The sequence below is a fragment of the Alligator mississippiensis genome, chromosome 1 (genome assembly GCF_030867095.1).
Source record: "Alligator mississippiensis isolate rAllMis1 chromosome 1, rAllMis1, whole genome shotgun sequence".
Classification (NCBI taxonomy): domain Eukaryota; kingdom Metazoa; phylum Chordata; order Crocodylia; family Alligatoridae; genus Alligator; species Alligator mississippiensis.
In genome coordinates this window covers 459,300,394-459,316,038 of record NC_081824.1, presented here as the reverse complement: position 1 = coordinate 459,316,038, position 15,645 = coordinate 459,300,394, and the positions used below count along the sequence as shown (strand labels likewise).

At 41.5% G+C, this 15,645-nt stretch overlaps 1 protein-coding gene across 7 annotated transcripts in view; it reads right to left on the bottom strand.

Moving 5' to 3' along the window:
- The window catches only part of SYTL2 (synaptotagmin like 2), an 84,665-nt gene that overhangs the window by 8,075 nt on the left and 60,945 nt on the right, over positions 1-15,645 (bottom strand). For 5 of the 7 annotated variants that reach the window (XM_019488277.2, XM_059721984.1, XM_059721961.1 and 2 more), the window contains exons 9-15: positions 13,743-13,844; positions 12,324-12,377; positions 10,845-10,892; positions 9,525-9,619; positions 3,420-3,539; positions 2,027-2,196; positions 866-968 (exon numbers count right to left, since the gene is read on the bottom strand). In XM_019488277.2, the coding sequence (XP_019343822.1) occupies positions 866-968; positions 2,027-2,196; positions 3,420-3,539; positions 9,525-9,619; positions 10,845-10,892; positions 12,324-12,377; positions 13,743-13,844 (692 nt within the window). The remainder of the gene's footprint in view (positions 1-865; positions 969-2,026; positions 2,197-3,419; positions 3,540-9,524; positions 9,620-10,844; positions 10,893-12,323; positions 12,378-13,742; positions 13,845-15,645) is intronic. The other 2 variants (XM_059721981.1, XM_006267505.4) reach the window with 2 other exon arrangements.

The window sequence follows — 15,645 nt, the reverse complement described above, 5'->3', positions numbered from 1 at the left end:
TCTGTTCATTTAGCAACCCATTTTCAGTCTAGAGATGCAAACTACTTTGCAAGCCTTAGCATTTCTTTTTAGATACTTAAATTCATGTTTGGCCTAGGTTTGTGAAAATTACATACACCATCAGAGCTGTAACTATGGATATTTGGCTTTTCATTTTGAAAGAGATGTGTAAACATTTAATCTTCAACATTTTCTTTTGAGCTAGGTATTTCTGTTTCACAGACATGGAAATTAAGTCAGACTCAGCATCAGAAGGGTCCTCAGTGTCATCTGTGCAAGATTCCCTGTTTTTAAGCTGCTCCTGCTAAATTGTAAAGCTTAAGCAACAGGTTAATGGCAAACTTAGGTGGGAACGTAAGGCTTCCCAATTTATAGTTCTCTAAACTCGAGATCGTATTTCCTTCTGGTCTCATTTTTTAAAAGAAAGCCAATTCTTCTGGTGACAACTGAGATGCAACATGCACAAGGCCAGTGACATAAATGAACCAAAAATACTGAACAATATGAAAGAGATTGTGAATGGGACTAGTTGGCGGGGCCTCAGGATATTTTTGCCACCATCTTGCTCTGTGCCGCAGTTTCCCCTGTGTGCAAAATGAAAAGATATCTTCTTCTGGGACATGTTTTGCAGTTTGTGGAGGTCAAGTGCCAAGTATTATAATTCCTTTATTATTGTTCTTCTCATCTCCCCAAATTCCAATAATGAAGTTCTGAATCCCATGTCTCAAATTCAAAAAGACAAATTTTACATCACACCTGAAATGCTCAGCTGCCAGAACTTGGGTCTGTTTAGGATATGAGTACTAAAATATTTGAGATTTAAATTTTCAAGATTTACACATATAGCATTTAGTTGAATAAATACCCGCAGTATTTCATTAAAGACAGGATTCACTGTTTTCTTTCTCACAGAGGTCTTCCTTTTGCCCATCTTGTATTTCTCTGGCAGCAGGTAACTTTTTACATACCTACACAATCAAAAGATGGATAAGGACTTCAAAATATCTTGTAAAGCTGTAAGACAATATTTTTTTTTCCTCCCAAATTGCACAAAACCCAAAATGAAACTATTTGACAGTAGAAGAACAACCCCCAATTACAATAAAGTTGGCATAACATGTTCTCCCCAGCATTTAAGTCATTTGGCATTTGCCACTTTAAGGAATTTTCTCAGTAGTCAATCTCAGAATAAGCAGTGATAGTTTGTGCATTATGTAAAGTATAAATGCACACATCTGTAACTACAGAAGTTGGAGACAAGAGAACACTGAGATCATCTTGTCTCCAACCCTTGTGAATGCAGAGTGTCTGTAAGAAGTGGTTTTATATATGTAAAACAACCAAATTCATTTAGATATGTCGATTTATGTTTTGTATCAATGAGGTTTTGCAATTGAGAATGTTCATCTGAGCATCAAAAATGGAATTCAGAGCTCTGAATAAATTGAGCTTCCCACATTATTCTCTGCCATGAAAGTAAATAGATCTATAGTCGCAGTGTATGTCAGTGGTGCTCAACCTTTTGGCCCTACATGCCCAGATTTTACCCAACTGAATTGCACTCCAGATGCCCCACAAGCCCAGATCCCACACTACTCCGTCTCAGCCCCACACACCCAACTCTGTGCATAGGGCCAGAGACTCCAGCCTCCAGGTCTACTCACAAGTTCGGAAATTTAGCAGCAGGGGAGTGGCAATTAATACTGCTACTGCTCCCCTGCTGCCAATTTTGTAGACCTATAAAGACCCCACAGGCCAGAGGACATGGCTCCACAGGCCGGGGGTAGAGCATCCCCAGTGTATGGGATTTCTGACCTGTGCAATGGATACACCTTTGTTTTCTCTACACTCTGTAAAGTCAAGCAACCAATCAAGATAGCAGCTTACGTGCTCTTAGGGAAGCTTACATTTGTTACTGCCCCCTAGCCAAGGTAATGGTAATACTGACAAAAAGATTCAATTTGCTGTTTCCACACACAACACTGAAACTTGTCTCAGGAAGAACTGCAACCACGATTACACTTACGGGTCCGAACGCTGCTTCTTAACATCTGCAATTGCCAAGTCTTTACACTGACAAATAAAAATATGGAGTTCCTTCAGCTGTTCTACATAATCTATAGCAAACTGAATGTTCCCTTTCACATCCACATTGCCAAAGTCTCCACTGTAGATGCTCATCACACTTCCGCTCACCTGTACCACGCAAAAGGAAAACATATTTAGTTCTTAGTTTTTGTTTCTGGTCAGATGTGTGTTACATTATCAGAATGCAAAACGTTTAAATTCAGAGAAGAAATTCACCTGTACAGAATTGAGAGACAGTCAAGAAACAACTTCACTAAACCCATGTTTAACCATAACAGACTTTAAGCAATCCAATAAGAAATAGTATCCATTTTTTAAGTTTTTATAATAAAAGAATACTGATGTTTGGAAGACCCTGAAAAATCTCAAGCAAAATGTAAGTGCAAACATATTTACCAACATACTTACAAAGAAAGAGATCCCACCCCATATACAGTGTTCTTTAGTTAAAAGCTTTTGGTATTACTGCCTCTTTAGCCATTCTTCCCCACAGAAATTGGGACAGATACTATGGTGATGAGCACTGTATGCATGCCAAAAATAGAAGAGAAGGGAAAAAATATGCAGTGTGTCTACATGACAGAGGTGGATGGAAAGGGAAGGGAGAGGTACAAATAAAGAGATATTAAAAAGCCATTGATCATTCAAATCTCTTTTTTTAAAACTCTTCTTTGCTATGAGGCCAAGGCTAAACTCAATGATTTTTGAGCTGTCAGCGTGCTGATAGCATTGTTAATCATTCTAACCAGCTTCCTGGTGCTTTCTGTACCCTTTTCCCACCCCCATCTATCTGTGCATGTCATCTCTGACCTTTTAAGTTGCAAAGTCTCAAGGTAGGAACCACTTTCTTCTGCATGCTTATAGCACCTTACATCATTTGGGTTCTAGCTACTGTAGCATTTCCCAAACTGTAGCCATAGCAAGCAAGTGTCCTGTGGATCAGCTGTCCCTCTACCACCACCATTTTTCAATTAAAAATTCTGATAAGAGCACATGATGGGTCTCAAGAAATTGAGGGTCAACAGATGACTTTTTCCAAAATATTTGGAAACCACTGGCCTAAGGCTCCTAGATGTTACAGTAATATGAAAAGTAATTTCACTCAATAATAATAAAAGGTATTTGTAATGCCATAATCCTTTTTAAAAAAAGAAACATATAATTTGTTACATTTATACACTGCCTGAAGTCAAAGAAATAGAGCATTAAACAACATTAGACTCATACAACAGTGATGGAAGGCTACAGAGAAAGATACAAAGGAATTAGAGTGACACCGACAAGACTAGCAAAAGCAAAGTGCCATTAAAACAAAGCTTTGGTTTACATACAGAAGACAAGGATGCCATGCCAGAGGAACTGCTAAGATTGGTTAGAGAGCTGGGGCTCTTCTTGATTTTGCCAAAGGAATAGCTGCTTTCTGATGCTGTATCTGTCTCTCTGTCATCACTCTACAAAACATCACACAAAGAAAGTCTGTGTATGCACTTAGTCACAAGGAACATTTAAAAAAGTGTCAGAATTTTAAAAAGCAGATGTGAAAATGCTGGGAGTCAGTGGATACCAGGAATCGCATGCCCTAGTGGGTACTGAATAATTCCTTAAATTAGGTCATGTTGCTTTTTTGCATGCAGCAAGTTAAATTTTGCTAAAACAAGAATAAGGTAAAGGGAAATTTTCAGGTGAAAGCCAGGCATTTTTTTAAAAATTGCTACCTGGTTAAAAATCGTTATCAAACTCACAAAAGGGACAAAGTAAAAAATATTTTTACTCTAAGCATCAACAATTACAGTAGAAACAGTTTCACTTTTTCCATGCATTAGTACAGTGAAATTATCACAATTCTAAAAAGTTTAACCAGTCCCCGTATGCTATGTGCTGTCATGTCTCACTCATCTCTTAAAGTAGCCATCATGCTAAAGCGAATGAAAGACAATCAATGGAAGATGCTCTGATGACTGGTTGCAATTATGAAAAGAATTTGTTGCAAGAGAGGAAGCACAGCCTAGCAGTTACATCAAGAAATATGCATTTTGCTGTACTCAGCCACTCTTTGGCCACACGATAACAGCTACCTTGCCTATGTTGCCCTGCTTTATAACACAGAAAACAATGTCTGCCCACTTCCATAAGCTCCCCTGGAAATTCCTCCGCATGTCATTGTATAAAATATGATGAACTCCAACTGTGGGCCACATGGGTATATACAGGTTTAGCAAGGGAAATTCCCTGTCCCCTTCCCCCTCCCCTGTGGACTTTTGAAATTCTGAGCTGCTCCCACCTCAGACTTCCCATCAACATTGATTAGGAGAAGAGACTTAAATTAAAACAACTGTGGGTTCAAAAAGTTAATATTTTCTGAAAATAAATATAGAATGGTCGAACAGCACTTGACTCAAAGTGTTTACAGATGAAAGAAATAGATCTAGGCTGAGTGATGTGCCTAAGGCCACACAGCAAGCCAGTGGCAGAGTAAGGATTGACCCCCAATGTCTCCTCACTCCCAATCCTGTCTTTAATCCACTTGACAATGCTTGCTCTTTCACATGGCTGTATCAGACCTAGGAAATATCCAAGGAGCAGCTAGCTGCAAGTTAAGCAGAGATAGTTATCAAATGTACATGCAAGTACATTTTGTGAAGGCAACATACGCATGTGTTTTGAAAGCTTAGTTCAGTGACAAATAAGGGACTTTGCTGCTCTTTCTTTTGGAGTACAGGTTATTTTTTTGGATAGTCATCCCTCCTTTACCATAATGGTAAGAAACTAATACCAAAATATATGGTACAAACATTGGAATGACAAAGCATTACAAAAATAAAAATGAGGAATTATTCTTTTATAATTAGTCCCAGAGATGGGCTGGAATAGGCAATAAAGATCTACTCCATGTTACCTGTGTGGAGTCAACCTTGATCACCATTTTAGCTATCAATGTGCATTATATAATCATAGTTTCACACTCATTATTGACAAGAATGCACATAGTGATGTTACCAAAGACTAAGAGATGCTAAGAGTTTTGGCTGGGTCCAATCTTCAGCTTCTAGGTTTTTAATAGGCCTAGTGGCCTCACATCATTTGAGATTTCTCTCAGCATTTCTACAGACTGTGGCCCTGAAAGCCTTCAAATACTGCAATCTGCATAATATACCTCATGCTCCTAGAAATTTATTTTAAATTGAAATGAGCTGTGAAAGTATGTGTTCATGGTTTTTAAGGGTGAAATGAGATGGAGGCTGTGTACATACAGTTAAATAATCTAGGAGAATTCCCCCACATTTGTTCTCCTGGTAGAGAAAATTCCTGGGAAATGCCTGAACAGACATTCAACGCTGAGCCCCTGAACAGCAAAGAGCTTGCAGTGCAAGCGCTGTGCAGTGTGTCTCCCCAGCACAATGTGGGAATTGTGAAGGGTGGTGTTCTGTTCTCTGCTAGGCTGGAGCAAAGTCTAGTGGGCAATGCTGTCCCCAGCGGAGTGGGGGGTGGAAAACCTTGGACCAGAGGATGGTTTCATAGTAGCTAGGGTCAGGAGGGACCTGAACAGATCATCTAGCCTGACCCCCTGCCACAGGCAGGAATGAACGCTGGGTTCACAAGACCCCAGACAGGTAATCGTCCAACCTCCTCTTGGATGTGCCCAAGGTAGGGGGTGAGGACCACTTCCCTGGGAAGTTGGTTCCAGATTTTGGCCACCCTAACTGTAAAATATTGCCCTGATCTCTAACCTAAACCTATTCTCCACCAGCTTATTACCATTGTTCCTCATCACCCCAGGTGGTGCTGGGGAGAAAAGGGCTCTGCCTATTTGCTGTTGATCTCCCCTGATGAGCTTGTAGGCAGCCACCAGGTCCCCCCTCAGCCTCCTCTTGCTGAGGCTGAACAGGTTCAGGTCCCTCAGTCTCTCCTCATAGGGCCTGTCCTGCTGCCCTCTCACCAAGCAGGTGGCCCTTCTCTGAACCCTCTCCAGGCTGGCCACATCCCTTTTGAAGTGCGGCGCCCAGTACTGGATGCAGTACTCCAACTGCGGCCTGACCAAAGTCACATAGAGGGGGAGTATCACCTCTCTGGACCGGCTTGAGATGCACCTTTGGATGCATGACAAGGTATGGCTGGCCTTGTTGGCTGCGGTCTGGCATTGGCGGCTCATGTTCATCTTGGAGTCAATAATGACTCCAAGATCCCTTTCCGCCTCTGTGCTTTCAAGAGGGGAACTCCCCAGCCTGTATGTATGCTGTGGATTCCTTCTCCCAAGGTGCAGCACCCTGCATTTGTCTACGTTGAACCCCATCCTATTCTCATCTGCCCACTTTTGTAGTCTGTCTAAATCTAGTTGCAGCCTCTCTCTCCCTTCAAGTGTGTCTACCTCGCCCCACCTCTTAGTGTCATGAGCAAACTTGGACAGCGTGCTTTCCACCCTCTCATCCAAGTCGCTGACGAAGATGTTAAACAGTGTGGGCCCAAGGACCGAGCCCTGGGGTACCCCACTGCTCACATCTCACCAGGTTGAGTAAAACCCATCCACCACTACTCTCTGGGTGCGCCCCATCAGCCAATTTTTTTTTATTCAATCCGAACACCAAAATAGGATAGAAATAACTCCACTGCACTACTCTCCTGTCAGGCGTCCATTAAACAGAGTTCTTGAGAAGCCCCTGCTATCCTTAGGTCTGCACAGCCATCTCTGTTACATCCCTGCTTCCAATGATGTAGTCTATCATGGTGCTGTGGCTGCTCTCAGAAGAGAACACGTACAGACATTCACTTTCCCGGGAGTGATTTAACCCTGGTTGTTCCCAGGTTATGTTTCTCTTGGAGTGCTCATTTTTGCTCTAAGAGAAAAATCCTGAACATCTGTACACTTGTGGTTTCTCCTGGGTCAGCAGCAACTCTCCTGGGAGAAACTGAGTATCTGGACATGACCAGTGTATTTGAGGCTAAGCCTTGTTTTAGAAATAAAATATTGGGGCTTGTGTGACAGGGAGCCCAGGGCTCCTGCTACGTTCAAGAAGAGACAGCCCAGGGAGATTCCCCAGGTGGAAGGGAACACTGCAGGGAAATAGGCAGCCAGGGGACAGAGACTATGAGTGTCTATTGCAGAGCCAGTTGCTCTGCAGTATGACAACAGGACAGAGAAGGCCTGAGCAGCAGAGTGCCTATGGCAGAGCTAGCAGCTCTGTGATAGTACAATTGGGCAGAACCTTGCTTGGGGCAAGGAAGGCACCAAGACTAGCACAGCAGCTGCAGGCTGCCCTGGAGACTAACTAGTAGACCCAAGTGGAAGTACCGGTGGCAGCTGGGGAGCCACATGACCTGCAAGGGCAGGGCTTAAGAACTATACAAGCCCAGCACTTGAGCTAAGGTGGGCCTGCAAGCAGCCGGGGAAGGAGCTCTGCCATGAGAGGACTATGACCAGCTGGGATCTGCTTGACATGAGGATTGCAAGTAGGGAATAAATGTCTGGCTGGCTGCCTGGCTGGAGGGAAAGAGAGGGTTACACAGCCAGTAGGCTTAGAGCTTGTGCTGTAGCCAGTATGCTAATGTTTTTGTTATAGTTATACTGGTGGACTGGACCCAGCCTGCCAGGCAGGGCACATGCTACAGTACAGCCCAAGAGGGGCAGAGACTTTAGAGGGCAGGACCAGATGGGCAAAATGCAACTCGCCAAGGGATTTTATCCAGTCCACAGTGAGTCCCTTGGGCCTGCCCAGCCCAAGCATGGTATGTGCAGCTGGTCCCACTGCCCCCAGGTGCACAGCAGGGCTGAGGCAGTGCAGTAGCTGGACTCTGCTTCCCAGCAGTGGAGGCTTCTTTCGATTGCCACTACCAGTATCACTGCCGCCACCATCGCCAATGGATCCAGCCCCGTTGCTTGGGCATCCCAGCCCATCTGCCTCACACCCACCACCAGGGGCACCAGATGTAGCAGGCAGACTGGGTCTCTATGGAGATCAGCCTGGGACCACTTGGGCAGGGCAAAGGCAACCAGGCAGATAGGATGGGGCCACAGGCCAGGAGTGGATGGGCCAGAAAGGCCAGAATTAGTGTCTGAGGGGAAACAGAGGCAGGTGGGGGGTGTTGTAAGGAACCTGTAGACTTGAGGAAGACTAAGGCTCACTCTGGGACCCTGGAGCAACTTTCCTTTTCTCCATATAAAGTATTCACAGCAAGGAGTGGCAGGCAAGAACAAAGAAGGAGGGTATCCGGAGAGCCTGAGCAGGGCAGGATTCACAAGACAACCAGGGGACATCATGGCCTCCCCCCGGGACTCAGCCCTGCTACAGCTTGGATTTTTTTTTTTTAATTTAAGAATTGACAGTGTCTTTGAGTGGCAAAAAGATTATCCTGCCTTTCTAGCCTGACCAGTAGCATCCTTTGCCTCAGTGTAGGTCCTCCCCTTTCACGAAGGGTCCTCCCTAATTCTGACAAGTTTTAAATTTGTTTTTGGTGATTTAACCACCTGATGACCAATCACTGGCATCCTCAAAAAACATGCCAAAAAGTTTGAGCTATGGGTCTTTTGAGTAGTTTGTGTTACAATATCAGCAATAAACAACTAGGCAGGAGATCTCTCTTTTCTTTATGCCAAAGTACATTAAGCCTCCAAACCAAAGGTCCTGGTTTGATTATTTCAGGTATCAGAAGCAGAATGACTAGTCTCATCTTTTTTTTTTAAGTCCTGTTTAGATTAAAATCCTAAGAAAATAACCTACTTAGAGCTCAGCAATGACTTCACTAATTATACAACATGCTGAACTCCCCAAAATACTTCCATAATTGTCCCAATGGGAACCCAGCCGGCCACCGACAGAAATTCTTTTCCATACTCCATTGCTCAGGGAAAAAACAAACAGCTCTTTCCAAAAGCTGCCAGCCAGATACCTTTTGCAGCATTCCTCAAAGGTACCAAATGCAGGATTTTTTGGAGTAGGAGAGAGATGGTAAAGCAAATTCCAGAGTCTGTGGTCTCCCAGAAAGAGGTAGTTAGCCACATTAATCTGAAGCCACCCAGTCAGCACGCACGTTATTATTGTTGTCATTATTACCATCATCATTAATAATAATGTTGTTGTTGCTATAAAGGGGATCCAGCTTAGGTTCCCTGTTGACTTCAACTATGGCAAAATGACCTGAGGAGAGAGGCAATTTCATGAGGACACATGATTCTTGGGTTCAAGCTAAATTGATGTTCACCAATGATTTGATATTTGCACTCAGGGGTTGGCCTACATGGTGCTTATAACTGGCTCCAAGGACTGACATAAATAAAATAAAAATTATGCTAGGAAAATTCTTCAGCTGCACATCACTGATCTGATGACAAGCTGAATTGGAAGGCCTGAAAATCTACTACTAAGCAGAGGTAGAAACGCATGTTAAGTAGAGAAGGAGTAAGTTTTAGGGTCTTTTTTTTCCCCAAAAAAGTTGGAACTTACCTCTTCTTGTAGAAATGCTGGTACCGACTTGCTCAGCCTTTTAACTTTTTCAGGATTTGAAAACTGGTTATCAGGTTTTGAAGGCACTGTGGAAACTGAAGAGCAGCAATCAAGTTTCAAATATACTCGGTGTTCTGGCATTAACAAGAACTAGGTCCCAGTAAGCAAAGCTTAGGATAATGAGTCTGGACAAAATGCACCAACATGCTCATGCTGCAACATAACATGTAGACAAAATCTCATAGATTTGTGGGATTTTAATGCCAGCAGCAACTATTAAGATCATCTAAATTTGATCTTCCTCATAAAACAGACCACAGAACCACCTTGAGTAGGTTATGTCTTACATATTAGTAAATATGAAATTCTGCATCCTTTATAATATACAAATCTAGGCACTGCCTATGTTTTGACCAAAGGAGTTAGAGTTTAACTGGAAAATATTTTAAAAGTCTGCCTGATAATATTTGTATTTCTGATTTTCTTCTGGAACAGAGGTGGGAGCTAAACTCTTTCAATGTTAACAAGGTTATTACAAGGTAGCTACGAAAGTAGAACCACCCTATTCTTAATATTGAATCAAAAAAGCTAAACCCTGCCCTCCTATACACAGTTAGTTTCATTTATGTCAAAGGGTCACTCATGTAAAATGGGCAGGGTTTAGTTCTAGACCATGCTGAGTTTCAGGATGCAGTTACGATGTGGTATCTTGAATTATGATCTCAGCTTTTAAAATATATATTTTTAGTGAATTTCTCTTCCAAATTATGAATTTGAGTCGTCACACAAAGCTGAAATGTGGGAACTAGTTTTAAAAATGCCAATTTGCATGAGGCCAGTTTTCCAATCTTTTATACCATGACCATACGAGGAGCCCCATCTCATATGAACCCCAACACCAGTTTAAATTTCTCGGGTTGAGGAGCCATCACATTTTCAAGATGCACTAATTCCTTTCACTGCGAAAATCACACTCACTATCCCAGGACAAAGTGCTATTCTGGTAACATGCCCTATGCAGGCAAAATGCATGCAAGATAAATGCAAGCAAAATAGTCCAGAAACTGTAAGCCTTCCTAACATGAGCAAACATCACAAGAAAGCCTATCAGAAGTCAAGCACTTTCAATCCCACTTTCCTCGAGAAAGAAAATGTACCTTGTGTACACTAAAAACAATATTATCGGTAAGTTGTGAGTTTTGTAGGCCGCAGGCACTTAGTGGAGACTGACTACTAGTTAACTGATATTAAAAATAGGTTTAAAATTATGTCAATGAAGAATTATATCCTTTTGTTTGCTGGAAGGATCCTATTACTCACTTCCGGGAACTTTTTCATTTTTCTCTTGTTGCTCATCTGTTTTCTGATCTGTTCAGAATTGCAACATTGAGAATAATACGTCTGTCATTGAGTAGAAGAACTAATCAGGCACGGATAATAGCAGAACCAACAGATTTTATACATGAAAGTCAAGATCATCCTTTTGTCCTTCCTGCAATCATTAGACAAGATTTCCAAGATGCAATAACAAACCCTTATTGCATATCTATATCTACATTTACATCGACACATATATATGGTTTTTCCTCTTTCGAGAATCTGGACCACAATGGCAATTGGAGTTTATAGGCTTCAAGGGAAGCCAAAGACTTACAGGTGGGTTTTCTAAAGAGCTTAATACTGACATGACTCTCTTTGCACTGAAAACTGACAATTTGGCCAAGTGCCAAACACTGCTAAAAAAATCGCACCTTAAATTTTTGTCAGTCCTCACCAAAACTGGCCTGTGCACAAGAGTAATTTTCCTACTTGGGAAGAAAAAGTTAGGTGTTTCAGCTAAATGATCAGATAAAACATATTTAGCATACAGCTTCCTTTTCCTGAAACCTATTACTTTGTATCCCCATTTCAGAAAAACACTCAAAAAGTTAAGTGTGTTATTTAAGTGGACAGCAGCACATGGGACAAAAACGTGCCACTACAGACTAACTACAAACATGCAGAAAACTCCATAAAAATAAATAGAGCTTTTAATGACTAATTCTGGAACTGTGATGTCTCTGTACTACAACTTAACAGGAAAGAGCAATATGTTACATACCACCATATTGTGTCAGTCAGTATCTTAGTATTTTAGTATCTGGTATTTTTTTCTGTGTACATCTTGAAGTACTGTGTTCTTAAAGAAGTTTTGTTTTAAAATTTGGAACCCTTTAATGATCCCATCTCCACCCACACACTCAAGGACATAAATGAGAATTTTGTACCTGTAACTGATACAGAATTTAGCTCATACAATGCAGGTTAAGTCAGGAAATAGTCTGTATCAACAGTAGGTAAACCAGTGAATCATTTGATATCTCAGAGCAAGTGATTCTATTTTGTTGGACTGAGACAGTGATGCACACTGTCAACAATTGAAGGTGTTGACTGAGACATCTGGCTAGTGTTTTAAGTGATCACTAAGGATCATCCTCCAATGCATCATGTAACCATGCAAATATATATTTCAGGGGCCCAGTTCTGCACAATGTGGAATGACTGTATCATGTGCCCATATTATACACTGTTAAATGGCACTAAGTATTTCATAATAATGGTGGGACATAATATAATGCCAACACGTTACTTTAGAATAAAAGCAGATCTAGAGAAATGCTACTAAAATATTTAAATCATGCAAAAATTTACTAAGTCTACAGCAACAATGCAATCCTTAAATTTGACAACTTTTCTACAATAAGTGGAGGACACTGGAAAGGAATAATATTCTCATGCAGACACAAATAAGATATTTACCATCTTCAGCACTAAGAACTAATTCTTCTCTCGGAATATCTACTTTTCCTGTATCTGCGCAGGGAAAAAGTAAAAGTAAAACACAGTTAGAAAAATCTGTTCAAGGTAGCACAGATTACAAGTGGCAACCACAGAGCTTAGAAGGATTAAAGTAAAAAAAATCAAAGCCACATGCAAGGTTAAATGCACAAAGAGATGCCTTCCAAAAGATAATTTCTACCTGGCTGATGAACTTATGCACTATAAAAGTAGTTCTGGTCAGTGGTAATGCAGTGTATACCAATATATTGCTGCACTGTTCCTGAGCAGTGATAGCTAGCTATGGGCATATATTGGCATCGTCATAAAAGGGTTCTTATGTCTTTATTTCAAATTTGTAAAATATCTGCAATAGCCTACACCGTCCCAAATATTCAGATCTACTCACAAATAAATTTTCATTATATTAAATTTTACATGTTGACACGTTAATTACTGGGCATAATGAGGAAGATGAGATTTTGAAAGATTCACAGCCCCAAGCTCATGTTTAAGCATATTTGACTGCATAGTTTGAATATGAACTCAAACCTAAATGCATTGTTGGTGTAAGTAGGCAAAACTTTATTGAAGTCAGACTTACTCTCACATACAACCCCCCATTAATTTTTGTGCCAAACCTTGTGTGTACATAAACAGAGGAGAGTGTCCCTGTTGGGCATTTGCAAATCCCCTTACTTTATAACAAATAAAGTGTTTTGTATGATAAGCAATGCCATGCTAACACAGACCAGTTTCAAGTTCTGTTTCTTGGAAGAAGTCTGCTGCATAGACCAGGTCCCACTTAGAAAAAGAAAAAAAGAAAAAAAAAACCCTTCCATAAACATAGTAACTTATTTGTGAATAGATCTGGCAAAAGAGAAACTTAGAATACTTCAAGGAGTCTCACAAAAATATGAGTTCAATCTCTCAGTTTAAAAGAATAACATCTATAGTTTTACCTTTAAAAAGTTTAAAGCTTAAGTCTTCTTACTTATAAAAAAATTAGCACAACAGTGAAATCAAGAAGAGATATCTTCACTTTCCTATTCAGTGCCAGTGCAGATGTAACTGTTAAGATGGCTACAAGAATGGCAGAGAAGAGACAGAAAAAGGCATGCCTGTCTTAAGCACACTACAACTGAGACTTGCTTTTATATTAAGATTTGGCAGCTGGCAATAACATTCAAAATGGACATGAAGTACTGCAATTGAGACTTCATAGAACGTACTATTTTGTTTTTCTCTGTCCTTCATCATATGCTTATTCTGAGAATAGTTTTCCTGCCAAATCCCACTGTTGGGATATGAAAGCGCAAGTGATTGAAGATGGATGGAGGAATAATACAAGCACTTTTAAGCTTAGGGGCATGGAAGACAGCAGACAAGCTTTGTGCTCACTTGGTGTGGCTGATGAAATATCCTCTAGACTTTTGGAAGGCATTTTCCTATCTGCACTCCTTTTCAAAGCCATCAAAACAGGATTTAATTCTTCTTCTGAACCTGTTACAAGACAAAATACATGAACACTGCACATATAGACAGACATGCCTTTTGAAGCGAGTTACTTAAAACAGCTCATGATTTCACAATGAAGATGCATTAAATCCTTACCAAATCTTTCCAGGTCTTGACAACTGCTTAAACAAGAAGTCGAAGAAAGCAGAACTAGAATGACGGATTGGATAACTCAAGATTATTGAACAAAAGTGCAGGTGGTAAAGACAAGTGTGATGGTTGTCATTCAATTTAATAGCTGATGCTACTTAGACAATTCCTGAAACAAGCTTTATTTTGAAAGTTGACACGTGAGACTGGTGTGTCAATGTTATAGTTAGAAATGCTGCCTTGAAACAAAACAGAACTAACTAGAATTGCATCAGCTTTACAGTGTTAGGGGCAAAGCTTTAGGCCCTGATACATAACTGTAGGGTCTCCATTGATCTCAACAGGAATTGCTGATTCCCTACGTAGGCACGTATTAAGTATTACAAGCCAGTCCCGATTCAGAATAGCACAAGTAAGATTCCTACTGACTCAGCTGTGTCCACAAATAAAACAAGAGTTTAACCAGAGAGCGCATCAGTAGTGTTGTGTGTCAGCTCTGCCAACAAGGGACTAGCTGTGTTCTTGAGGGGGGTTATCTGTCCTTTTGAAAAAAGGAAAAGGGGGTGAGGGGGGGAACCCCAAAGGACCATCTGTTCATTTTTACGTAGTCTGAAAATTGTCATAAACTTTCAGATTGGAACCAACATTATTGGTAGCAATTTAATCCCAGTCCTCAGGGTCTGTTGAGTTAATTTATTTTAGGATAATCTCATACCTAATCCCACTTTTATCCTCCAAAAGGTCCAAGAAGTGATCCCAAAATGCAAAATTTCAGCAAGGGTGAAATCCTGAAGTCCTAGAGTCCTTATTTGTTTATTTTCTTAGCCAAAGCTGCTTTGGCTCCAACAGGTGTTTTCTTAAGTCAAAAATGAAGAACTAGTTAAAAGTAGTTATCACAACTGAAAGCTTTGGAAGTTCATGAGCTTCTTGAGCTTTCCAGGTAAAGAGACCAGACCCAATTTCTCAGGATGGGAAAACACCCCACCTCACTCAAGCAATTCCAGTGTTTTTACATTAGGGCTGCCTATCACATTTTGTACACAGGCAAACTCACTCTTGTGCTCAGTAGCAAGCAGGAGCAAGGAAGCCAGGGTGGAAACAGATATAGTCTTTCCTCGCCTTTGTGCAAACTGATGTCCATACCCTTTTGTTGTGCCAAAAATGCCCAAAATGTGTGGCAGCAACAAAGATAGCAATAGACTGTGCTGCTTTATTGCAGCAGATGTTCATTTGCTGGTGACAGGAGAGCGCGGGCAGTCCAAGCTCTGGATGTGCTCCAGAGGCTTGAGGGGCCTGATCCTGCACACTGCAGGAAACACCCAGGCAGGATTGAACACCTGCCTGACTTTCCTCACACCACAGGAAATCTCACTCCTGGAATCCCCAGCATCTGTGCTGCCCCATGCCTCCAAGCCAGAATCCACGCTGACCCATTTCACCTCGTGAAGCAAGGGTCGGCACAGGATGAGTCCTGGCATGGGGCACCAGAAATTCCCTTCCTCCCGTGCCTCCCAGGGGTGAGTCTCTTTAAACAGGGAATTCTCGGCTCCTGTGCTGCCCTGCCCCACCATGCCAGGACCCATGCTGAACCATTCTTCACCCAGAAGGACAGGTTAGGGCAGATCCTTGCAAGGAGGTGCAGGGCAGTGAGGGAGACAGGGAGTCCCTTAGCAAGAGGAACATATCACCCTTTGTT